This window comes from Anomalospiza imberbis, chromosome 5, assembly GCF_031753505.1.
Source record: "Anomalospiza imberbis isolate Cuckoo-Finch-1a 21T00152 chromosome 5, ASM3175350v1, whole genome shotgun sequence".
NCBI classification, from domain to species: Eukaryota; Metazoa; Chordata; class Aves; order Passeriformes; family Viduidae; genus Anomalospiza; species Anomalospiza imberbis.
The window spans coordinates 3106210-3131657 of NC_089685.1; the positions used below are offsets into that span (position 1 = coordinate 3106210).

At 48.1% G+C, this 25448-nt stretch overlaps 2 protein-coding genes across 6 annotated transcripts in view; one reads left to right on the top strand and one right to left on the bottom strand.

The window, feature by feature from the left end:
• Positions 1-13153, top strand: part of PODXL (podocalyxin like) — a 45357-nt gene extending 32204 nt beyond the window's left edge. The window contains exons 4-9 of the mRNA XM_068189389.1: positions 313-378; positions 5872-6028; positions 6844-6905; positions 6997-7161; positions 8409-8465; positions 9582-13153. Of these exons, the coding sequence (XP_068045490.1) occupies positions 313-378; positions 5872-6028; positions 6844-6905; positions 6997-7161; positions 8409-8465; positions 9582-9776 (702 nt within the window). The 3' untranslated portion in view covers positions 9777-13153. The remainder of the gene's footprint in view (positions 1-312; positions 379-5871; positions 6029-6843; positions 6906-6996; positions 7162-8408; positions 8466-9581) is intronic.
• Positions 13154-22724: 9571 nt separating this feature from the next.
• Positions 22725-25448, bottom strand: part of MKLN1 (muskelin 1) — a 93371-nt gene continuing 90647 nt past the window's right edge. For all 5 annotated transcript variants that reach the window (XM_068189386.1, XM_068189384.1, XM_068189385.1 and 2 more), the window contains 2 exons: positions 24944-24998; positions 22725-23040 (listed from right to left, as the gene is read on the bottom strand). In XM_068189386.1, coding sequence (XP_068045487.1) covers positions 22919-23040; positions 24944-24998 — 177 coding nt within the window. In that variant the 3' untranslated portion in view covers positions 22725-22918. The remainder of the gene's footprint in view (positions 23041-24943; positions 24999-25448) is intronic.

A 25448-nucleotide genomic window follows, 5' to 3' on the forward strand; every position in this document is an offset into this window, starting at 1 on the left:
GAACTGTTTGGGGTGGAAAGGACCTTTAGAGGTCATTTACTCCCATCCCTTTCTCCTGGAGCTTTCCAGAGAAGAGATAATGAGCATGGAGGTGAAGGGGAGGGGTCTGGAGCACCAGGAGCAACTGAGGGAGCTGGGAGGGCTCAGCCTGGAGAGAATGAGGCTCAGGGGGGACCTTCTGGCTCTGCACAACTCCCAGGAGGAGATCAGGCTCTTTTTCCAGGAAACAAATGATGGGATGTTGGATTGGTGACCAACTGTCCTTCCAACCTTTGTCTACCACTGAGAGTTGCTTTTTTTCTGCCTTTCCAGCTCATCTGTAAAGTACAGGTGCAACATAGCAGGCCCACCATCCAGCTGAAAGAACCCAGAACCTGTGTAAGTACCACCTTTTTGACTTCCACGGAGCATTAGCAGCTGTTGGAGGTTCTGATTTTAACCTGTGGCGCTCTGAGCATGGGAGAAAATGCTCAGAAATGAGGGAATTCCACCAAAGATGCAACCACTGTAAAATGGTGAATGCAAACCCGTGTTCAGCAGTGTCACCACTGAGGGATGTGGCAGGAGGACAAGAGGCCAGTGTTGTCTTCTCCGAGTAGAAGGACCAGCTGGGCCCACTCAGGTCTTACAGAAGGACAAATGGAAAATTTTAAAGGGTGAATCTTTCCCTATGCTAGCAGGAAACCTTTTTGCCCAAATTGAGGGGCTGAAATTTTGTCCCAAAACCCAAGAAAAATTTGAGGTGTTCCTCTACAGTTATTGTGCACTTTTGAGATCTTGTAGCTCACACTGGGCTAGGGTGGCATCCAACTGCAGAGCAACTGGGAAGCAGAGGAGCCTGGAGTTTGGCACTCACTCTGCTCCTCAGTGCTCTCATACAACCCTTAAGTGAGAGGGAAAAAATCCATTTCACTGGTTTCAGACCTTTTACAAGACCAGGGAGCAGTAAAATGTGGTGGGAAGGCTGGTGGCAGGCAAGCCCAACTCAGGACCACACACCAGGTCCCTTTCTGGTGGGTGGGCATTGTCTGCTGGTGTTCCTGAGGGATAACCACCTCCAGAATGGTTCTGGTGGAAACTGCGAGCTCCCTGGAATAGGGAAGACGCACTATATTGGTAAGTTCCAAATAGGAAGAAGTTTTATGTTGGTGATAAAGAGGAAGTGACACCAGTAAATGGCTGCTGAGGTCCTGACAGAGTGCCTGTGGGTAGGGCTCAGGGGTGGGGTTTGGCATGATAATGCTCTGGTTTCTAGTACTGTAAGCAGTGGAAAATTGGCACTTCAGGGACCTTCTCACAGCCTGTGCCATGGGCAGGGACACCTTCCACCGGAGCAGATTGCTCCAGGCTCTGTCCAGCCTGGCCTTGGACACTTCCAGGGATGGGGCAGCCTCAGTTTCTCTGGACAGCCTGCTCCAGTGTCTCACCATCCTCACAGTAAAGAATTTCTTCCTAACATCTAATCTAAATCTCTCCTCTTTTAATTTAAAACTGCTCCCCTTTGTCCTGTCACTCCCTGTCCTAAGTGAATTACAGAATCAGCCAAGTTGGAAGGGACTCTCCAACTGAAGCCACACTGTGTTCACAAAACCCCTCCAGACACATTGTGAATGCAACTACTGACCACAGCAGCTCTTGAAATTCCCTGTACCTGGCAGATGGCCCTGCCTGGCAGCCCGGGAAAGGGCTTGGACCTCCCAGTATCATCCTCTGTGCTCCTGGAGGAGGGAAAGCACCTAGCTGCTGTCTGTTGTCACTTTTCTACTCTGGCTGCTGCTGGGTGTAAATGCTCCTTGCCCACACACCTGCAGTAGTGGTGATGTCCTTAGTGATGCTGCTCTCAATGCTGAGGATGATTCCAAGGAGGGACCTTATTTCCATGGAGGCCCAGCAGGATGGTCTCTCCTGAGACCACCCCTTTCCCCATGTAATGTCTGCACACAGCTGCAGGTTCATGCTGGAAAACCTTCTCATCAAATTTTATATTGAACATATAAAAATATTCAATTAGATTGACAAAATCCAATTTTGGAGCCTAAAGGGATTTTGGACCGGGCTGGTGTTTAAAGCTTCCTCCCTCCTTCTGGGCACAGTGATGTTCCAGAGCTGCTGTCCTTCCCACGGAGTTGTACTGGGACGCTTTTGGAAGCAGGGATGGTGAGGCTGGGAAGCACCAGCAAGCTGAGGGATGGGCAGACACCACATCTTGGCATCATGGCCTGCTCTGGGGCCATGAAGCATTGCAGCTGGTGAGCCAGGGAGTCTCCCACCCTGCTTCCCCTTGATTCTTCCAGGTGTAATAAGGAGCCAGAGCGTTGTTAGCACAAAATGCCAATTACACCCCGAAACAGCCACAGAAAGGCTGCAGGGCTGCAAGGGTGCATCCTCCCATCCCATCGCCCTCCTCCTCGGCTGCCAAAGCACCTCCCCACCACGTGCTCTTAACTTTCCACTCGTTGTATTCCTGAAAATTGCAGCCCATTTTGTGCCTCCCAAGCCGAGCAGATAACGGAGAAATGGCACTATCTGGTTTCCCTGCTTTGTAGGCCTGGTAAACACATCTGTAGCCAAATCCTGACAGCAAAGTGAAAAAATCCTCTGCGTTTCACAAGCCGTGGGAAAACAGGAAAGTGTGTGCTATAAGGAGAAGTGTTCCAGAAACAGCTCCAATCCTGCTCCGAGAACAAGCCAGAGTCGGGGTGGCATTGTACTAAAAATTCAGATCCAGAAAGAAGCCAGGGCAATGTGGGGGGACCAGTGGTGGGGGACATGTCTGGATCACACAGGGCAGGGGAGACGACAGTGCAGAGCCACCCGCCCCATCCACAGCTGGGCTGGCAGGGCAGCACCAGTGATGGGGGTACCCCAGCAAACAGCTGGGACTGAACCTAGGAATTGCAGACCTTTCACCCCACCACACCTCACTTTCTCCAGAAAACAAGGAACTCAAACTATAAATCCTTAAAAAAAACCCCAAATATACAAGACTGTAGATGTTTCACAGGCTGGTTGTTTCCCTGCATCCTTCCTCTTCAGATGATGCTTTGAAGCAGTGCTGAACAGTTTGGTCCATGTTCCCCCACCTTCTCCTTCTCCTTCCTTTGATTACAGCAGGATCTTAATGAGTTTTTTAGTAAGGCTTATCAGCTCAATAGCTTACATTCCAGAGGATGACTTCTTCCTGGCTCACAAATGCAGTTTCATTTGGGTTTCTCCTGCCTTGGAAGGGATAGGTGGAGGATGGATGGATGGATGGATGATGGATGGATGGATGGATGGATGGATGGATGGATGGATGGGTGGGTGGGTGGATGGATGGATGGATGAGTGGATGGGTGGATGGGTGGATGGATGGGTGGATGGGTGCATGCATGCTCTGCTCCTCATCCTAACCCCAAAATGAGTTAGGTGAAGCAAGAAGAGATGATGACAGATGTGGCTGGTGTAGCCTGAGCTGTGGTTCAGCCACACAACCCTTTGTCCATCTCCCAGGTTTTCCTCCTCCATCGTGTCCCCCCCCCGGACACAGATGTGTCCAAGAAGCCGAGTCAGTGGATGCTGAGGAGCACCAGATCTAGCAATGGGGGATGCAAAAACCACAGCAGGACCACTCAAACCCACTGGAATTGCTGTGTGACACCCACCGGTCCGGGACACAGGACAGTCCCTGGAGCAGGCGGGGGGACTCCCTCACCGAGCAGGGTCGTGGTCCCCTCTCACCCGTGCAGCTGGCAGGGTGGTTTGTTGACTCAAGTGCTGTTACCTCATTCGGGGATGTTGGTTTTAGGTCCCCGCCAGTGTGGGAACCGGATCCGAGCTGCTCGGCAGCGCCTGTCAACTCCGGCCAAGGAATGCGAGCGGCTCCGGCGGCGGAGGGGGAGCTGCCAGGGGCATCCCTGCCCCTCTCCAGCCCTGGAAAGGGCCGATCCCTCCAGTTCACCCTCTGGAGGGCTTTAGGCACTGCTCACCAGCTGCCACTGAAGTGGTCTCAGCGAGGTTTTAGCCTCGCATCCCATTTCCCTCCCCACCCAAAAAAAGAGTCTTCTTCCCCCCCCCCCACGGGGTGGTAGGGGAAGAAACATGTTATTGAGAGCTGGGGCAAAGCAGAACTGCGGCAAAACCAAGGGAAGGACGATGCAGGGAGGCAGCAGAGGCTTTCCCTTCCTCTGCCAAGCAGAAAGTGCTGCACAGACGGGGACTGGTAAATCACAGGACATTCCAAGCGTAGGAGCACAGCCCAGCGTCCAGACGTGATAAAACCACCGCCACCACCAAGCTACACCTCCCTCCTCCCTGTCCTGCTGGGAACCGGCTTTCCAGGGAATGCTGCCCGCGGGCTGGGGCAGATTCCCCATCCAGCTCTTTTCCCAGGGATGGTACAACCCCACAGAGGGGCCCCGGGGAAGTTCTCCCGGTGCAAAGCGAAAGGACAGGCAAGGGACAATGGCCGCTCCCAGGGACAGCCAGGACCTCCCGATGCTGGGCTCACCCTCGCACTGTACCCGGGGCCAGCCTTCCGCCCCGGCAAGTGCATCCTGTCTCCACTGCTGCTTCCCAAATATTTAGATAAGATGGGGTGAGATTAGGTGCGTCCCTGGGCCGGGCTGCTGCCATCCCTGCGGTGCAGCAAGCGAGCTGCTGCCAGCCACTGGGGGTGCTGGGATGGGAGGGCAAGGTTTGGGGTGATGGAGCGGGCAGGAGCAGAGCCTTTCCCAGCCAGGCACCTCATTTCAGCAGGGATTAAGGACTTTTACACACAGGATCACCTGCACGTGAAAGACTTGTGCACGCAGGAGCTGTTATATACAGCACCTCTCACACAGGACCTGTGAGGGCCAGGTCTGTGCACAGAATTATGGAATGATTTAGGCTGGAAAAGCCCGCTAAGATCATCAAGTTCAACCATTAACCCAGCACTGCCAAATCCACCACTAACCCATGTTCCCAAGTGCCACATCCACACGTCAGGATCTGTGCAGGCAGGAGGGTGTGAGCACTTTAGAGAGCACCCAGATGCTACAAAGCATCGAGCAAAAAACCTCAGGAACACCCCAGAGGGAGCGTGGGCTCCATCCACCCCTCTCCCATCTCTCCAGGGATGCTTTGGTTTGCCCAGAGAAGCTGTGGTTTCCCATCCCTGGACGTGTTGAAGGCCAGGTTGGAGGGGCTTAGAGCATTCTGGTCTGCAGAAGTTGTCCCTGCCCATGGCAGGGAGTGGAACTGGATGATGTTTTGGTCCCTTCTAACCCAAACCACTCCACAATTCATTCTGTGATTCTACCCAAAAGCAAGACACACTCTCTTGTGCTTCTCTGCAGAGCTGCGGGGAAGCTTTAGGCAGGACAGGGACCTGTGATGGTGGGGACAGAGGGTAGAAAGGCTGGAGATGGTGGGAGAACTGTGGGGCTGCATGGTCCTGCCCTGCTCCTGCTGTGGCCCCCTGGCCTCGCCAGCCCCCCCGCCCCGCTTCCCTCAGGGACCTGCTATTCCTGGAACACTGAAAGCTGCGGCTCACAGATAAGGCTGCTGCAGGGCCCCGGAGAGGAACGGCAGCCAAGAGCTCGGCTCCTTGTAAAGAAACTACTTTTAAACTTTTCCTGTTCCCCGGGAGGGCCGGCGGCAGCCGGGCAGTGCACAGGGATGAGGGAAGATCACAGAATCCGTTCGGTTGGAAAAGACCTCTGAGATCACCGAGTCCAACCTATGACCCAACACCACCTTGTCCACCAAACCATGGCACGGAGTGGCACATCCAGTGTTAAAGGGGTCATTCTATAAGGATGGGACACCCTGCACCCCTGGCGATGGGGCGGGGTGGTCCTGGGCAGTCCCTGGGGGAGGGAGCAGTGCTGACTCTCGCTGTCACCGCAGGATGAGTGGGAGACTGCCAAAGAGAACATCTCCTTCTTTGAGAGCTTCTGCTCCACGGCCCAGCACGTGTTTGATGCCAGCAGGGACCGGTGCACAGTGATGCTGACGGCCTGCAAGAGCCCCTCCCACCACTGGGCCGTGCGGGTGGTCCTGCACCGTGAGTATGATCCCACCCTCCTGCTGCAGGGGGACAGGGTGGCACTGGCACTGGGGACCCCGGAGCTGGAGGCTTGGCAGAGCCCTCAGGTCTACTAGAGCTTGGCCAAAGGGCTCTGTTCTGCCCCATCCCAGTGGTTTGGGAGAGGCACAAAGATCTCAGAGATGAGCTCTGCGCCCCAAGGAACGCACCAGATCCCTCTGCCATGTTGAGTCAAGGCACTGACCAGTCTCCAGGAGGAAGAATTCCTCCCAGGTGGTTAAAACCAGGTGCCCAGTTCAAATCCTTCCCCAAAGACCACAGAGAGGAGCTTTTCTCCCATGTCAGAGCCCTGTTGGGATACCCAGCTCAGCCTGGGTGTGCTCAAACATTGCTTTAGGATCGAGGTGCCTGGGAGATGGAGACATCTTGCTGCCCTAGCATGAGGGGGAGGAAGGCCTGAGCTCCATCTGCTCTTACTCATCATCAGAGCAGAAGTTGGGTGGGTGATCCAGTCTCCACATCCAACCTCAGGGAAGGCACCCAGGCACCGGGGACTAATCCTTGAGGAGCCAGGTACAGCCTCTCACTGGGCTTGCTTGTAAATCGTCCACTGGAGATGGATGGTGGGGCCTGGGAGCTCTGGGGCTGTCCCACTTCCAGAAGAAATCCTGGCTCTTGGTCTAGCTCTGAAACACCTACAAGGGTTGGCTTCATCCCCACACATCTTCATCCACCTCCTCTAGAAACTGGCTCACCCCTCTGATGAGGGGATGGTGGCAGAACCTGTCCCCTGTCCACACCTTGTGCTCACTGAAGCCTTTTTCTTCCCCCAGTTCCCTTGGACTCTGAAGAAGTCCTCATAAAGCTGAAGGAGAATAACAAGAGGTTAGAGGAGGTAAGTGGGTCCCTGGTCATGGCACAGCTGCCCCAGGGATGTCCCCCAGTGGTGGGTGGCACAGGAGCCTGACCTGTCCCTTCTGTGGCAGCTCGGCATTGTCAACATCACCTCTGACAAAATGGTGGAGGACATGACCATCAACGACGAGTTCAGCACCCCCCTGATCATCACCATCATCACCCTGGCCGGGTCCCTGCTGCTCGTCGCGGCCATCTACGGCTGCCACCAGCGCTTCTCCCAAAAGAAGGACCAGGTAAGGTGGCAGGAGGGTGGGACAGGTATCCCAAGACCTTTTCCATACCTGAAGCATCTTCAGGAGATGAGGATCATCAGTGTTGCTGTCTCTGCTGCTGGAGACATCCTGGTTTGCCCAGTGGGCACCACCCCTGATTGTAATTTTGACAGGAAAGGCTTTCTCAATCCAAAACCCCATTCTAAAAACAAGTACCTCTCAAAAAAAATCTTGAAATACTTTTACAAGTAGTGGAGCTGGGTTGGGTGCCACGGAGCCCCAGGCTGTGTGCAGGGAAGAAGGGGGGTGTCAGCAGGAGGGGCATCGACACTGAAGGGCTCAGCCTTTACAAGAGCTGGGCCAGGGCCAAATTTCAGAGCAGCAGCAGCATGATTTAAGGAAGAATCAACACAGAAAGAGAAAATAATGTGATTTTTATCTCAGGAAAAAATCCTAGGTGATTTTAGTGTAGCATCCACCTGCAAGGACTGGTCATTACCACACCCTGGGGCACCAAGGTTTGCACTGGTCCCAGCTGCTGTTCCTGAGGATTTAACTCTAGGGCAGACAGAAACAGAAAAGGAAGATAAATATGAAGTCAGATTATGCAATCAGGGTAAATCACCCTCCTGATGGAGAAGCAAACCTACTTCACTTCTACTTCAAATCACTTTCCCCTGGACCAGCTCATCCTTTCTCAGTGATCCCAACCTCTGCCCCACAGGAAAACAAGGGATAAAGCTTTAAATATTTACAGTGCAAGGTAGGTGAACACAGAAGGGAGGGAAGAGAAAATTAATGCCCTTGTCAGACTTGTTTGTACTTACCAAGCTTGATTTTTTTGGGAAGAAATAGGGGAAGAGGCAAGACCTCAATAAATATTTGACCTGCACTGTGGTCCCCTTGGAGCTTCCAGGGTTTCATCTTAACACCTTCATCAATAAGGTATTTTTAGTGATGGGAACACGTGTCCCTAAAATAAGCTGGTGCAGAGGAATAGGTACCAGTCCAACTTGGATGTTCCAGAGGTAAATTCCAACCAGGCACAGGGTAAAATAGCAAAACCAAAGCAAAGGATGCCATTTCTGAAAATCAAACACATTCCTCCTTCCTGGCTTTGTTTTTGGGTGGTTTCTTTTGTTCTCCTTCTGTTTCATTTCCAAAAATGATTTGAAAGTATTTTTTTTTTTTTCCTATTTTATTTTTTTTTCTCCAACCCTCCTCGCCCCCCACCTCCCTCCCTGTCGTTTTATCTTGGAAATACCCAGAACATCCACCCTGATGTCCCCGGGTTTGATGATGGACATGTGGCCCTGATCTTTAATGTGAGTTCCAACACAGGGATCGGCGGGGCGGGCGCCGCATCCGTAACACCCCCAGCTCTCACCTCCGGCGCTTGGTAGGGCCCAGTAGCTTTTAACAGGACTAAAGCCCAGCTTTACAGCCCCTCTCCTCTTGCTGCATGGCTGGAAGGTGCCTTGCCATGGTGGGAGACCAGCAATCCCACAGGGAAGCAGCCCTTGGGAGAGCCCAGGTGTGTCCTCTGCTTTCGAGCATCCCACAATCCCCACCCTGCCACGAGTGACACAGGGGGCTCCCAGCAGCGCCTTTGCAGCCCCTCTGCCAGCACCAAGCCCTGCAGTTTTGCTTCTCCATCCCTCTCCTTCTCCATGGATTCCCTCCCACGCCTGTCTCCTGACATTTATAGGAGCACTGTAATAGAGCAAGCTGTGAATCCAGGCAGATTTTAACAGGGCTCCCCAAAAAAGGCTGAGCAAGGACTGCAGTTCTCCAGTGAATCCCTCTAGGGAAGGACGGGGATGCAGAAGCCCAAGTGGATGCAAAATTAGGATGGGCTGGGGTTCTGCCAAGGGATGAAGGGCTGAGATGGAGCCTGAAGCACATCACACCAAAGGACCAGGGTGATAAAGTGTCTGATCCCATCTTTTGTTTCCCTGCCTGGTTTCCACTGAGAGTTCCAGAATGAGGAGGGATAATGCTCAAGATCTGGCAGATGGGAGCTGCCCCTGAGTAAAGGAGAATAATAATAAAACAACTAAAAAAGGACAGGGGTAGATAAAAAGGGGAGGGGAAGAGCAGATTTGAGATAGGGAGGCAGGAGTTGGGATGCAGTGTTGCTCAACCTCTTCCCTAGGTCCTGGGTGGAACAAATTGAAGCTGGCAGCTGCTCCTGGAGGTTTTCCACATGTCTCTGGCTGTTCTTTCCCCCTTCCCATCATCAGCAGTCTTCCTCTTGCCAGCTCCATGCTATCCCCTCGCTGTCCCCTGCCTCAACCTCACCATGGAAGTCTCTATATGTAGCTATATAAATCTATATGGGGCAGCTGTCACAGCTGGCTGGGAGGTGACAGCCCTGAGGTGACACTGGCAGCATGGCCAAGGTGTTGTTCAGTGGGATTTATGGTTTTCTTTCCTCATAGCAGCGCCTGACTGAGGAGATGCAGACCATGGAGAACGGCTACCACGACAACCCCACGCTGGAGGTGATGGAGACCTCCTCTGAAATGCAGGAGAAGAAGGTGAACCTCAACGGTGAGCTGGGGGACAGCTGGATCGTTCCTCTGGACACCCTCATGAAGGAGGACCTGGAGGAAGAGGAGGACACGCATTTATAGGATGCAGAACTTGATCAAGAGAAAAACAATGACCCCCCCCAAAAAAAAAAACCCCATAAACCCTACACACACGCACACAGAGCTCCCAAATAAGGCAGAATTCCCCCCAAAAAGAAGAAAATCCCTTAATGAACTAATCGTGGCCCCTTGTGCCGCCACATGGGGTGCAGGATGGAAGAGGAAAACACATGAGAAGACACCTCTGGGGCACAACAACACAAGCCACTTTGGTGGCCACATCTGGCCAAGCATCCTCCAACCCCCATCCACCTCCCACGCCAGACCTGACCAGCCACGGGCAAACAGGGTGGCTTTTGCTCCTGAAGAGCTGCCAGTGTCTCCTCCAAGCATGTCCTCTCCCATCCCACATCTGACCACGCCAGCCACATCCTCCAGCTACCGAACGACTCAAAAATCAAGAGAAAGAAAATAAATAGGACGGGAGATGGAGTGCATCTGACAGCAAAGCAGCACCTGGCAATTACAGCTCGACAAATCCTCTGGCCCACGCTGTTTAGTCATCACCCTGCCCTCCCTGACACCCAGGTAGTGAATGAAAAAAGCTGGAACAGCGTGTTCCTTTTTAATCCAGTTTCCAGCCTCTCCCCAGAGCTGAAACGCACAAAAGCCCCGCATTGTGCCATAGGCAAATGGATGCATCCGGACCCAGCGGGATGGCAGGGATGCAGCAGTGCCAAGTGATGCTCAGCCCCCGTGCCAAGGGCTGAGGAACATATCCTGCACCCACCTGGAGACCGAGACAGGTGCAGCAGCTTCTTGTTTTGAAAGGATGAGATGGAGGGAGAGGAAAAGGAGGAATTCCTTGAGTTCATCCCTCTTAGGAAGGGTGTGGAGAGCAAGAGCGATGCCTGGTCTCTAGCCCAGGTGTGATGTTGGGGGTTTTGTGGTGCAGGAGCCCAGCTCTGGTGCTGCATTTCCCTCTGGAAGGATCACTTGCCTTCCAGGAATTACAAGCAGCATCTCACAGCCCTCATCCATCCTGACGAGACTGGGGGACACACGCACCATGATGGTTTCTGATTTTTGAGGGCACATTTTCCTGCTTCAGCAGAAGAGGTAAAAGAGCAGCAGAATGTGAGCCAGGGAGCTCAGTGGCATTCAGGTGGCCTTGGTGTTTCACCCCCTCAAGGTTTAAAAGCTCAGCCCATGCTCTCAAACTCTTCTACACAAGCCACTGAAATAACAGAGACCTGCAAAGCAAATTCCAGCTCAGCAGCGAAGCTGGGACTGAGCTTTGTCCTGCAGCTCTTAGTCTGTCACCCAGGTCTCCCTTTGCTGAAGCCTTTAAAGGGGAGAAGAAAAACATGGCTGGACTGAGGCCATTTCTGGATTTTGACTCCCCACCACAGCTCCTAAATGGCTCTAAAAGGCTGGGGAGAGATTCATGCCTTTGCTCAGGCGAAGCAGCTCAGTCCTGGCAGAGGCAGGGATCATCCTCCAGCTGGGGTCCATCCTCCAGCACACGAGGACCAGAAGGTCACTTGGCTGAGTCCCTCTCCCAGAGTGAGGAAGGTGCTTGTCCCAACCCCTCTGCAAGCCAGAGGAGCTGCAGATAAGAGCGATGCCCAAACACAGCCTCTCTCCTCTGCTTGCCACAAACCAAGGCACAATGGGGAGATTTCCTCTGGGCTCTGCCACCAAGTCAACCCGACTGGGATCTGCTCCCATGGCTGCCCTGAATGAGGGGAAAAGCAGAGCCAAGCAATGGGACGCTTGGAGAAACCCTGGTGGAGTTTGGAGTACTCAGGAAGGAGGGGACTGGCGTGTTTTGCTCGGCCCCAGGACAGGCACTGGCAGAAGATACAAGTGGCTCTTCCCCCTTCTGTCCTGCACTGAAGGGCAGAGTCTGAAGTGTTCAAACCTTTCTATTTTTGTATGTAAATATTCCTGCTATTCATTAGCAATGTATTCCGCACACTTCACTTACCTGTGCACTGCACTATGGGGAAGTAATTTTGGAGGGGAGGGGAAATAACAAATGAAATAAATTAAAAAAAAAATTAAAATCTTAAAAAAAAAAAAAAAAAAGCTAAAGGCCAGCCTGGTAGGAGATAAAAATTTGATGTGAAGCAGAGCAACACCTCTTGCCCAGGTAACTTTGTGCCACAGCTTTGTCCCTGTTCTGGCAGCGTCAAGTTCAGCTCTTTAACACGGCCACGAGTCTCAGAGAACCGGCCTCGGCATCGACAATTGCTCTTGTGAGCATTGTGGCCTCCCAGCTGCCCTGACAGACAAGCAGCAGGTCCATGACCTCACATTTCTGTCCTTCCCAGTAAACAAACACAGTGAAAACACAGGGCAGCAGCGATGCTGTGGCCACCGGGGCTGAGTTGCCACAAGGACACCCCTGGCAGGGCATCTCCAGGCTTTGGCATGTGCCTAAAGATTCCCCCTTCCCAGCAAAGAGATGCCAAAGTGCTTTAATGAGTCAGGTCCAAAGACTTTCCAAGAGAATCCTACAGAGGCTTGAGATCAAGTAACCTGAAATCTTTCCAAGCAGAGACCAGTGAGGATATTAACTGCTCAGCAAGTGCTTATAGTGATTTATATTTGAATAGGAATTGTACATTTATTTATTTTTCCAGACACCATATTTTTAAACCACTAATATTTTATAGTAGATGTTCCTTCCCCTATTTAAAAGAACTATTTCCACAGGAAAAGAAAACAGTACTTTTTGTTTTTTTTAATGTTGAGAACATTCTTTTTTTGGAGAAAAAAAAAATCAGGTAGGAAATGCAGCAATGAGCATCTTTGGCCTTAACCCTTCCCTTTGTAGACCGTAGCCATAACTGTTAGACCAAAAATAATAAATAAAAAAAAGATGTACTGAGGTATTTCCATCTTCCCTGCCCCTCCTCCCTTCCCTGAGCTCCTCTTCTCTCCCCCAAAACAGCTTTAACATCCCACACATTGTACAAAGAGATTCCTGCTCTTACCTTTCGGCGGGAGCTTTACAAGCAGCTCAGATGCCCTTGCAAGAGACTTTTCTATTTTCAGATTCAAGAGGAAACATGTAAATACTTTTAGGAGCATTTTATCTCCCGCTCACAGTGCCGTGACCCAGCTGATGAGGTTGATACTGTGACTGCTGACTACAGAAGACACACAGAAGTCATAATCCATGAGGGACTGGAGAAGGAAAGCCTAATTCCCCAGGTGGTTACCTGTTGAACCTTGCACATAGAGTAGAGCTCTTACATACTGTGTGTAGCAGCACCTCTCATGGGGACAGGAGTCTGATTTACACTGGAATTTACTGAGGAACTGGATTGTAAGAGATTATTCTTGCATTTTCCTACAAATATATTTTGAGAGCATCATGTATTTCTGTCAATAAACATTCTTATGTAAAAGACTCGTGTCTTTGGATGAGTGAGGAGGGGCGGGCAGGTCAGAGGACAAGTTCCAGGGCCACAACTTCCTGCTCTGGAGAGGCTCCATGGGAAAACACTGGACCAGCTGGAACAAAACCAGCCCAGACCTTCAAGGTAGCCAGCCATGGAAAAGCCTGTATTTTTCCTGTGCAGAAGGAAGTATTATAGTGGTGGAAAACCTATTAAATTTAAAAATCAGAGGACTCAGAGGGGTGGGAAGCTGAGGTGATGTGAGGGCACCCCCACCACAGCCTGAGCACTTGTTTGAGCTCTTGGTGCCTTTCAGGCTGTCAGAGGAAAAGGCAACTCACCCTTTATTTCTGCATTTCAGCCTTATTTATTTCTGCATTTCAGCCTAACTCACTCTGGTCTGCACCCCCTCCTCGCACTCAGGTCAGACTGTGGAGGAGGGAATCAAACCTCACACATAAAGCAGGAGAGGAATCACCCAAGGGCAGCAGAGGGGCAGCAACAGCGTGGGCAGCTCAGTGGCTCCACTGGCCTTCAAGCGCCCAAAATAAAACATTTTGTTCCAGGTTAAGTTCCTGCTTATGTAAAGGAAAAAAAAAAAAAGGAATTTGAAGACAGATATTAAAAATCAGCAGTTTGCCGCAGCCTATGTTCTAACTCCGTGCTCCTCCCCAGAAAAAGTTCCTGCGAATGTGTGGAATATGCTGGATTTCTGGGATACTGACTGAGCTCATCAGTGAGGTCAGGCAACGGGGCCACATGTAATGTGCCACTAGTTTCACAATTTCTCTACCACTAAAAGACCTTCACAGGCATTTTTCCCCTCTCTGAAGCGATGTGAGAACAAACAGATCTTAAATCAACACCCTTGCTAGCATATACATTTTTATTAAGAAAAAAATGAACAAAATACATTCTCTCCTTATGTACATTACATACAACATAACTACATTTGTAGATATTCCTCGTGTCACTCATTCATTTATGTACAGCATGGGGCCCACACACCAACCCAGAAATCATTGAAGATGATTTATGCCAAGGAAGAAAATTAACACTCCAGGCTGAACAAAGATCATCCATAAAGAAAAGGGTGGGAAGGGGAATCACCAGAGTCCAGGGAAGATGCCTTTAACTACCATGGGCTCGGCACGGGAGCAGTCAATATTTGACCTGCCTATTAAAACACATGAGCAGTTCACAGCTTTCATCACCCCACGGATGCTTCTTTCCAGCCCAGGGCTGTCCACACCTCTCAGCTCAGCTCTCCTGTGCTCAGGTGTCCCAGGCAACAACTGCAGGACAGACACCAAAGGGAATCCAGACAGACACCAGAGCCTGCAGGATTGCTGGGGAGGTGCAAACGCTTCAAACTGAGTGCCAAAACAGAACAGAGAGGCCAAATTGTGGACAGGGTGTGGACACTCACATTTCCAGCACTAGGGAGGGAGAACCAGCTTTTGGGGACCACACTGGGGTGTACAGGACAAGATAATGAACACTGAAGGTCCAGACAAACAAACCATCACACACTACAGTGATACCACCAGAGTTGAGGCAACAGCTCAACAAACAGATCGAAACCCCACCCCAATGAGGTGATGGTGCCCAGCCAGCTCACTGGTGTTTGACCCCAAGCTACCAAGGTCCTGTCCACGCCACCAACTCCCCTAAGAGGGGCAACTGCAGCTGTTTCAAAGGGCAAACATTTAACAAGGCTCAATACTCCCAAAGTGAGACACGCTGCATCTCAGCATCTGAATGCACAACATGTACAACACCACCAGCCCACAAGGACGGGAATGCCACCCCCAATTAACTGGGAATGAGTCCACAGACTTTCAATTTCTGTCCCTCAGCAAAGTGGTCTGCGTGGTTTGGGGCCTCCAACTCGCAAGACTCCCATGAACACATTTGTTTGTATAATTAAGCTCTTTTCTCTGGCCTACTGTCTCCCCAGCACCCCCTCATTTCCTGCTGTGGAGGAGGGAGTGCTGGAAAGCAGCAGAAAATACAGCTTTAGCAAATGGCAACAGCTACTAATAACGCGGGGTTTGTTTTCCTTTCCACTACCCCGCTCAGCAGCTTCTGAAGTGAAGGGTGTTTTGCACATCAAAACATCAACGGGAGGGACAGGAATGAGGAGGGAGAGATGAAGGCAATATTCACCCTTCACTGCTACTTTGCATTCCCGATGACCACAGCAGACAGGAGGGGAAAACAAGTCAGCAGCACAATAGTTCTCTTCCATTTTCCCCTTTTAAGAGCTGAGTTTTTGTCTAAACCTCAAAACAAAAATCACTTTTCAGCCATGAAGTGGCTTTTTTAATGAACAGACCCTGTTCACACACCACAGTACTTATCTATTTAGTGAAACATTGAGTAATTGATTGAATCTCTTGGTTACTAAATCAGGATATTCAAAGTATATTTTTCTATCACTGGGGAGTAAAATCTATCCATTGCTATTTGAGATGTGGAGATGACTGCAACCACTGGAGCCACTGTTATGGTCTAGCCTCCCCACCATCATATTAATTAAAAAGCACCTAATCTCCTTTAATTGAACTGGCAGATTTCATCAGAAAGCTCAAAACATTCTTAGGTTTTAACAATCCCTTAGGGCAGCCAGACCTGATCCAAAAGCCAATGGGGCTGCACCACCTCTGTTCTGTTTGAGCAGGGTTAAGCCCAACTGGCTTCCTCACAATTGCTGTGGAGAGAATAGAATTTGTATTATTCTCTCTGGTGTCTGGGGTGGAAAGGGGCTGAAGCTTGAGGTGAAGCTCCAGGATAAGAAGATCCTGACATTGCATCACTTCTCTCTGAAAAAGAGCCAGAGAATCCAGCTCACATTGTAAAATCAGCTCTAAATAGCAAAGCTACTGCTAGGAGAGTCCTTCGAAGCCCTTCCACAGACAGACCACACCTTACACACCTACTCACATCAGCATCCCTGTATTAACCCAAGACTATTACTGTTCTCTTTCCTTCTTCCCTGCAGAAATAAACCGAACACCCCAATACCTGTGACAGTTTTGGGATGATTAGAGCAGGTGCAGGAACCTAGGACAACTTAAGGGTTGGTATTATCACCTTTTTATTCTTGAGGCCACACAAAATAAACCCTGAGATGGGAAGGAAGGAGCATCACAGCACTGAGTGTGAGGCCATGGCAGGGCACAAGTAAATAAGTGTGTGCTGCAGTGGGAAATCATCTCCCAGGCTTCCCTGTCCTTACCCAGGATGAGGAACAGCCCTGGAAAGAACAATGTAAATCACAAGGATCCTTCCTGACTGTTTCAGAGGCAGCAGGAGGAGTTTTGCAAAGGAAACAACTGGAGTATGATGTAGAGAAACTGATGCCTCAATACCCACCACGCAGCTCTAACTTTTAATTCTTCCATAGGTACCCATTAAACTCAGGAAGTCTGAAGCATTTTAATAGGAGTGAACAGCCACACAGAGAAAGAAAATTCAGAAAAAATGGGGGAATAACCAAGGGGTTATGCTTTAACCATCACACCTGCTAGTGATAAGACTTTCCTTTCAAAATTAGTAGCAAACCCAAAAATCTAACCTGACAGAGCCAGTTTTGAGCTGTTCACTCACATCTGTTTCCAGGAATGAACTGCAATTCCATGCTGGAGCTGAACAGTCAAGTGAGTTCTAACAGCACTCATACTCTCCAGGTCATCAGTAAAAGCTGTGCTGACTTACAGCAAACAGCTGGAAGCCAAGGCAACGTGGAGCTGTGTCTGCACCAAGTATAAATTGAGATTTCAGGGTACCAAGGTGATGCACTGATAGCAGCTCCGCTGGAAGCAGAGCACTGTATTTGGGTCACGGCAATATCTGGAGTTCACCCCTGTCAAACCAAGCCCATGAAAGCAAAGCAGACAGCAGAGGTGTTATCCTCAGGATCTGTGCTTGGGGAAGGTGCTGCCCTGCAGAGCTCCACACCTCAGCCATGCAGCTGGAATTATACACAACCCACACAGCCACCACACCCTCCTCAGAGGTTTAGGATATAACCAAAGCACACGTGGATAATCCCAAACTCCAGCCAGCTCTGTGACCTCTGCCCAGAATGCCAAAGGGATACCTGCTGGCATCCCCATGAGGCTCTCCTGTAGGACTCTCCAGCAGCAATAAGCAGGTCATTAACTGGTTTCCACTCCAAAACCACGTTTGGATCCACTGCCGATGGACAAAAGCACCTGGAGTCAATTTATCCAAGTGCTGAGCCATGGACTCTTATCCTGGTTCCAGTACAGTTAACCTACTTTCTCCACTCCAACTTTTCATTATACTGGAAGCTTTCAGTAAAAGAGGGATTTTGCCTATAAGCCATTACCACAACTTGAATAATCTCCAATATATCCTTTTCCATGACAGGGTATGATCGGGTCTCCCATTCCCACAGGCATTTAGATACAAGCTTCTGACAGCACATTTACATTTCAACAGTATTTACAGCTTATATACTACTAGCAATCTATAGCAAGAGCAAGTCATATAGCTGTTCTTAAACTCTCCTCTCACAAAATAAGACCCATCTCCAAATTAACACATGTACTTATTAAAATAGGCCAAGCTCAGAGTTTCTATAATCTTCCCCCTAAATTAAAACACCAATAATTTTAATTTTTCAACTGGTTCCACCTCTGTTTCTGTAATAAGTACAGCTATAAAACAACACAAGCACTTCCAGAGACACACATGAACTGTTTTTACTGTCAGGACTTCACTTGACAATAGCCAAACATTCCTTAACTCTGAGCCAACTAATAAACTAAAATTCAATGCATACACGGGGACTTCAAAGTTTCACAAGACACTTTTCCACTTTTAAAAACAAAGGGACCGAATGGAGACATATCTACTAATTTTTGCCATTTTCCCCAGAAGTGGCACAGCATTACATCAGCAGAATTACTGCCTGTTAAGAGATGGAGGTTGTACACAAGTTATTCAAATTTAAAGTTCACTCAATAAGCTCTACCAAAGTATTTATTTCTCGATTCGGAAATGCAGGAGGCATCAAGAGAGCTGATAGCATTTGTGTTACAGGTAAGGTACCTATCACCCTCCTGCATTTGACACAAGCAGCATTAATGGTCATCTTTCTCACAGTAAGAGCAGCAAACAAGTTTGAAGCATTCCTCAGGACTCTGCTCTGAACCCGTCACTCACCAGCGCAGGGTGGAACAGCATGGCCAGGTCAGCACAAAACTTTGGGACAGAGAAAACTCCCTTCAAAAAATCTGCACACATCAGGAAAATTGTTCAGTCAACAGCTGTTCCACAAAGCCCTACGGAAAACACTCTTCCAGAGTCATTACTCGGCTTTGGAAGGAGTTTCTTCTGGAAGAAGGAATAGCTCATGGAGCCCTGGACACTTATGGTTGCCAATTAAAGAAACACAGATGAGCTGTGGCAATCCCTGACCACCAGCCCCACACCTCTGCCACTCTCCTGTAAATAGGTGGGTCCAGTTAATTTGCTCACTGACTCCTCAATTTTTAAACTGCAATCATTAATCATTCAATTTTCAGGCTGGGTAATTATTATCAACGACCAAAAAGTTTCAGCAACTTCATTTAACTTTGTCACTCCATAAAGTGAAGCTTTTATCTGCTTTCTAGGGAAATTTCTAATTTCACTCCAGTTGCCACTGCACAAGGCAATGCCTTACAAAAGCTTTTCCAACTGGGTGTTCCCAGACTGATTTTCCAAAATAAGATTTTGCTAACTGAAGTTCTGGTAGGAAGTTCCAGCATGATCCCTGAGCCAGCGTGTACCTGTGTACACCCAGAGCCAGGTGCCTAGGCAAACAAAAACCAAATTCCAGAGGTTTATTTACACAACTGGGTACAACTACCTTAACTACCCATGCAAGATGCCACCCAGGGAAAGGGCAAACTGAACTTTTCCAAGACAAAGTCTCCTTCCTCATTATGCTCAGTAAAAGGAAGAGATTGTAAGAATAAACACATCACAAATATCTTTGAAAGAGCCAGAAGATAACAACTACAACTAATTTCAATGAACATTTTGCATCACCCCTTAGGCCTTCCCAGGACCAATACTAACTAAAGGGATCCTCAAAAGAAAAGAGGCAAAAAGGTGGCTAAAGTGGTTATAATCCCATTTAACAACATGTAACAAAGTCCTTTGCCACATGACATTTTGGGTCACACTGCAAGAGCAGAACATGCTTGGAAAAGTAATTGTGGGAGAACTCTTAACAACTTCTACCTCATGCCTACTATGAGGGATTGTGTAAGATGAACATTAACAAACTCACTTAATTCTACCTAATCCAAGTGACCAAAAAAATTAATTCAGAAGGGCTTTATTTCTCAAAGAAAATGCATCACTTGATAGGAAAAGCATAAAGAATAATTTCTTGTTTTCCAAGGAAATGATCCACTAAAGGGTATTGTAAGGGTCAGAGTCAGTGAAGAACCATACATAGGGATGTCAAAGTGTATTTTTTAAAAAGCTAAACCAAGAGTGAAGTCTGGATGTCTGTATTAAGTTTACCCCACCCTGACTTCCTCTAGCTTTATAAGACATACCAGAACCTTGTAACTTTGGCTTTAAAGACCCAAAACATGATGAATGAGTCCCTCTTTGACAAGGAACGATGCTTTCCTTCGCAATACCTTATTTACAAGTTAACACAGAATTTACAGATAGAACTACTCACTGTAGTGCAAAGATTATGTGGTGTCAAGTTCATACACAAAGTCACCTTATAATCTAAAGTAAAGGCAAATAGAGTGTGTTTGTCTTGTCTAAGCTAAAGAGCAGCCTCAGACACAGCCTATAAGCAATGATGGTGAGGTTCGAAGACTTTGCACGCACAGCTTGGATATTTATAACCTCGCATGCACTGGGCTGTGAAACCTTTTCAGGTGGCTGTTTTCAGATCCAGTGGGTTTCTTCACTGTTTGTATTTCGGGCTTTCTGTAATGAGCACATCAGATGCTTTCCTGGAATATCATCAGTGTCTTTAAAAATCAGCATGCAATGAAATTCAGACTACCTGTGTCACTGCCTGACAATAAGTGGCTGATTTTAAAAGGAAATTTATACTTCACTGCTCAGAATTTTTTGTTAGAATTTAAAGCAGGTAACATAGCATACATCAATGCAAAGAGATCATTTGACTCCTTAGCCTTAAGGACAAAAAGAAGGAAAGACCCTTGGCAAAACCACAAGAAGCCTTCCCTTTGGATTAACCTCTCTGGCCACATGGTGCCTCTGCTGTTCAACAAATACTGCAGAGCTGAGCAAAGTTTCTGCTGGTTAATCACCAGCTGTAATCCATGAACTGTGCTGGTGCGAGCGGCATCGATCTGCTTGGGACAAAGGCAGGTCAATATTTGATCATCCTGAAGTGCTCTCGTTAGCTGGGACTGTCAGTCCTGCAGAAGCCACGTTCCCCTGGCTCAAACAAATCATTGATTTGCACGACACTACAGAACACAGAGCCGAGGCTGCCGGGCTCCACGCGCACCCCCGGCACAGAGGACAATGAGTTTGGATCGAATTCCTGTCACAAAAATCAGACCTGACACGATGCACTGCTCAGCAGCAACACCATTCACAGCTCTGGCCGCTCCTGAACTTCCCCTGCCTGCTCACCAGGGCTTCTCCACCAAGGTGTATCTTTTGGGTTCTTTCAGCCATCCAAGGTCGACACACAACAGTTTATGAAGAGCTTGGTTAATTACAGAACTGTCACAAAGAGTATTTAATCACCTGATTGAAGCTGAGGATACACAAGCAATGAGATCAAGCGATAAAGGAGCACAGCAGCACTAAATTTAAGTACTAAAAGGTTGCAGAATTTTGGCTGGTTGCACTAAAAGTGCTCATTTTGATCTCAATGGAAGCAACAGCTCAGCTGGAATATTCCCCCAGTTAACTACATTTGTACTGTATAAACTCTACGTTACTTAACAAAGCCTCAGCACAGGCAGCACAACACAAAGCCCAGCAGTGATGTAAAACTTTCCGTGTCAATAGGAAAAAAACCTGCCACGTTCCAAAGAAACAATTTCATCAGATTTCATTTCCCACACCGAGTGGATTCTTCCGCAGACATCTGATTTGCCATCCACTGAAGTGCACAGTGTCTGAACAGTCTCAAGTGACAGGTTAAAAACACTTCATTTGTACAGTCCTCCCTGAAGACAAGCCTGGCCTCTGACATACTGTTCCTTTCTAAGTGATTAAACACTAGTATGAGGTTTTGAAATTTATTTCTAATGCACCAGGACTACAAAAGTTACACAAAGAACATGATAAAGAGGCAATACAATCAAAGCAAGCAGACACTCGAGCTCTGAAAAAGACACTTGACTAACTCTTTATTTCAAGAGTCCAAATCATCTTTGTACACACAGGACTTCCACCAAGTTCAACAGGAACCACAGCGGGTGCAGCAACGATACCTGACTGGCATGAACACTGCTGGACAGAAAGTTTTGCAGTTTCATATAAATATTTACACCTGCCAGTGTGTACTGAATGCTCACGGACACTGAATGCAGAGTTTCTAATGCTGGGTATGCATGTCCTTCATTCAACCTCACAGTGCAGCACCAAGCCCTTACAGTGTTTATAAAGAAGGCTTTCAGCAAAAGGAAGAATACATTTTCTATAGATATGCATCAGCTCATTTTCAGATATTTATGCTAAGAAGGCCTCCCTCACATTCAGATCTAGGTCTAAAATGTTTTGACAAGGGAGCTGCACTTACATGGGAAGGAGATAAGCTGTTGGGAGCAACGCCCTGTACACATACACACAGACAAACACACACAGAAGCACATGGAAACGAAGACAATCTACTTCAGAAATCCTACACCCAACCTGGGGTCAGGTTTGCAGAGGTTGGGGATGTGTGTGGTGGAAGACCCAGTTCTGCCAGGCTCGCTGAGGACCACGGGGTTTCTCAGTGGATGAGCACAGCAGCAAAGAGATCAATCCCTGAAAAGGGGCCCATGTGGGCGGTGACCGCACTCCCATTTTCCAGCTGTATTCTCAGGTTCCCTCTTGCCTGCCAGGCTTAAGTGGAAGGCTCCAGAGAACAGGAGGTAGGGATGCAGGTCGTCAGTTTAGATAGAGTCTCAGAAGCAATTAGACATGACTGTCAGCACAACTCTGGGAAGGGGAGACAGACAGTTAGGAACACAGGCTTGCCTTCCCGCAACACACTGTGAGTACAAGACTCAGGACATAAATTACACCATCTCAACACCTGCCAGTGTCCTGCCACCAAGTTATTCAGCTGCTGAGGATGGAGGTGTAGGATAAAGCAATACATCATGACTAGCTACAAGTGAGGAAAGAAAAACCTCTTCCCCCTCTTCCTCAGGAAACGCAAAATAAAACCCACCATCTTTAATCCCAGACAACTCACAAATCTCAAATTTTCCCCCATAGGCAAAAAGATCACTGCATGACTGGGTTTTATTTCTTTTTCTTTTCCCCCCACCTTTTCATCTTACATTTGCTAACTCAAAATCCAAAGTCAGAAAAAATATATATATTTAGTCAGAAGTACGTCAGTTACATTTTATTAACCTACTCCAAGGGAAAAGCTCCAGGGATTCACCATACAAGTATAAAACCCCTTTCAAACACCTAGGGGTTACTATATTAACTTCATCCCAGCAGTCAATCGATGCAGTAAAAAAATTAAAATACTGAAAATGGATGCTTTTCCCCTCTTCCATGTGTCCAGTGATTGCTCCGTTACAGCGTGATGAGGTCCACCAGGTTGCCTTTAGGAGGGGTCATGTTGTCTGGGAAGAAGTTGACTAACGTGTCAAAGAGCTGAGTTCTCTGGGCATACGTGTGGTCAACGTCTGAAAATCCTGGGGGAGGAAAGAAAGGGGAAAGTAAGTCACTCCTCCCAATCCCCAACACTCAGTTTAGCTGTGGAATTGTCCATTTGGGATAAATGTTAACAGGTCCCTCTGCCTCCGCTAACAAGGCTGCTGGCTCTCCGTCCCACTACTGCGAGCACATCACCCCAAGCACATGTGAGATTATGTCACCCCAAGCCAGCACTGCCATCAAGATGTCATAAAAAGTAATAAATGCCTGTCAAGCTCACTGACAGCCCTGAAGAAATGGGGGAAGCAGGAGTTCTCAGGGGACTGCTCTGATGCCCCAGAAAACAAAATCCATACAGCTATTTTTATTTGGTGCCTCATTTCTTCTGTCCTTGGGCTTTCTTCATTATCTTCACTGCCACAACCAGAACTGCTCCTTGGTGGCTTGGAGTTTTCCTTGAGATAAGCTCTGCTGACAGCAGGAGTCCCAACTCAGAGCTGGTATTTACTCACTGGACTTGCACCTGGCTGTATCTTGGCACACAGGAGCTTTGCAAACCGGTTTCTGGAGTGCTGCCTCCCAACACGGCAGGGTTTGGTTTGCATTGTTTAACCAAATCCTACACTAAAACCATCAAGAAGAACAATAGGGCAGGCACACAATGATCTCCTCCACTTTGGATTACTTCCATTGCTGCTATCTCAAAGGAATGCTTTTTAATTTAGTGAACTCACTCTTCAGTTAATCAAAGTCAACCAAGTTAAACAAATCAAGGAGGGCTGGGGTTTTTATTTTCAAAGCACCTCTCAATGTACATATCCTCCTATCTGTAAACCCAAAATCTGAATAAAGTATTGTACTGAGTGAAGAACTAATTAATCTTTTAAAATGCTTAAAACTAGGGAAAGGTTTTGAGGATGGTGAAGCACTGGCACAGGTTGCTCAGGGAAGCTGTGGATGTCCCATAGCTGAAGTGTTCATGGCCGGGATGGATGGGGCTTGGAGCAACCTGGGCTAGTGGTAGGTGTCCCTGCCCATGGCAGAGAGGGTTGAAATGAAATGATTTTTTGAAGGTCCCTTGCAGCCCAAACCATTCCATGAGTCTATGAAAAATCCAACTTTTTTGAAACTTGGGTTTTCTTTCTTTAAAAGCAGTTGATCCGACAGGTCAACTTGATGTCTTCCAAATGACAGGAACTCAGCAGAGCTTCCTCATCCAGCAGGGCAGAACTGCAGTGGGCTTTAACCTACCCTCAGCTTCTCAGATTGGGAATTATACTTCCATCAAAAACTGAAGTCATCCATTCTCTTAGCGAGAGCTCAGTGACTTGAGGATGCTCCAGTACAAGGATGTAATTTCTGCCTGCACCCTTTCCACAGGTTGCCCAGGATGAGTCTCTGAGATCTCTCAAAGAGTTAATTGGACAGAACAGTAAAACAAATCATGGCTTTGGCTCAGCCCTCCTGTTTCCAGCCCTTCACGCCACTGTTTTCTTCACTCTTGACACTCAGCCCAAAGAACTCATTCTGCAGAGAACAGAGCGAACCAAACTACTCCAGGAATTGCAGTTATCACAGCAAACAGAGCCGTAGCCATGCTGTGAGATTCCAAAGTGACATGACAGGAGGTGCTTTATTCTGACCAAAGCTTCTGTTTACTTGGGTAACAGAGAAGGATCAGATGTAATAAGAGACACAAAATGATCCCGGGAGGCATTGGTTTAAAACCACTGATGTTGAGAGATGTTTTAAATATGGGCTTGAGGTATTGGACACTGGTCATTATAAATAACCTCTCAAATGTCTGGGTAGTGGCACTTTGCATATTGAAAAGAGTCTGCAATGTTGATAGGAACTATAACATTTGATATAAAAACCAGTAGAAACGGAGAGTATTATCAAAGGGAACATCATGTAATTCCTCTGACACACAATACTCACCGAGAGTCGTGAAATCCGAGCCAGACTTAAATAATGCTGAGGCAAGAAGCTGAAACTGCAGAAGAAGAGGTAAAGGGACAAAGAAAGAAAAAAGTGTTATTAACCACAAAGGCAAAAACCCCAAGGGATTCAGAAGTACAAGTAGCTTTAGAGTTGCTGTGTTTTCTCTACACAATCCTCGTCACTCCTGTGCCATACACACAAGTAACAGCAGCAGGCACTTTCACATGAGCGCTACAATTTGTCACCTTGGCACAAGTTAGATGTTTTTTCCTAGAATTAGAGCAGTGTTGATGCAATGAAAGGTATTTGACTGAGAGCTCTAAAAATCTCTTCTTTTTATATATAATTTTTTGCCTCTTTGGCAGAAGGCAGAGTCCCTTCCACACAGTAACATTCCCAGGGATTAACAAGGTACAGGCTCAGCAGCCAGGGATTAGGGAAAAACAGGGAAACTGCTGGAATGAGCATGAACTTCTTAGAAACAGAGAAAGCTTTGCCCAGA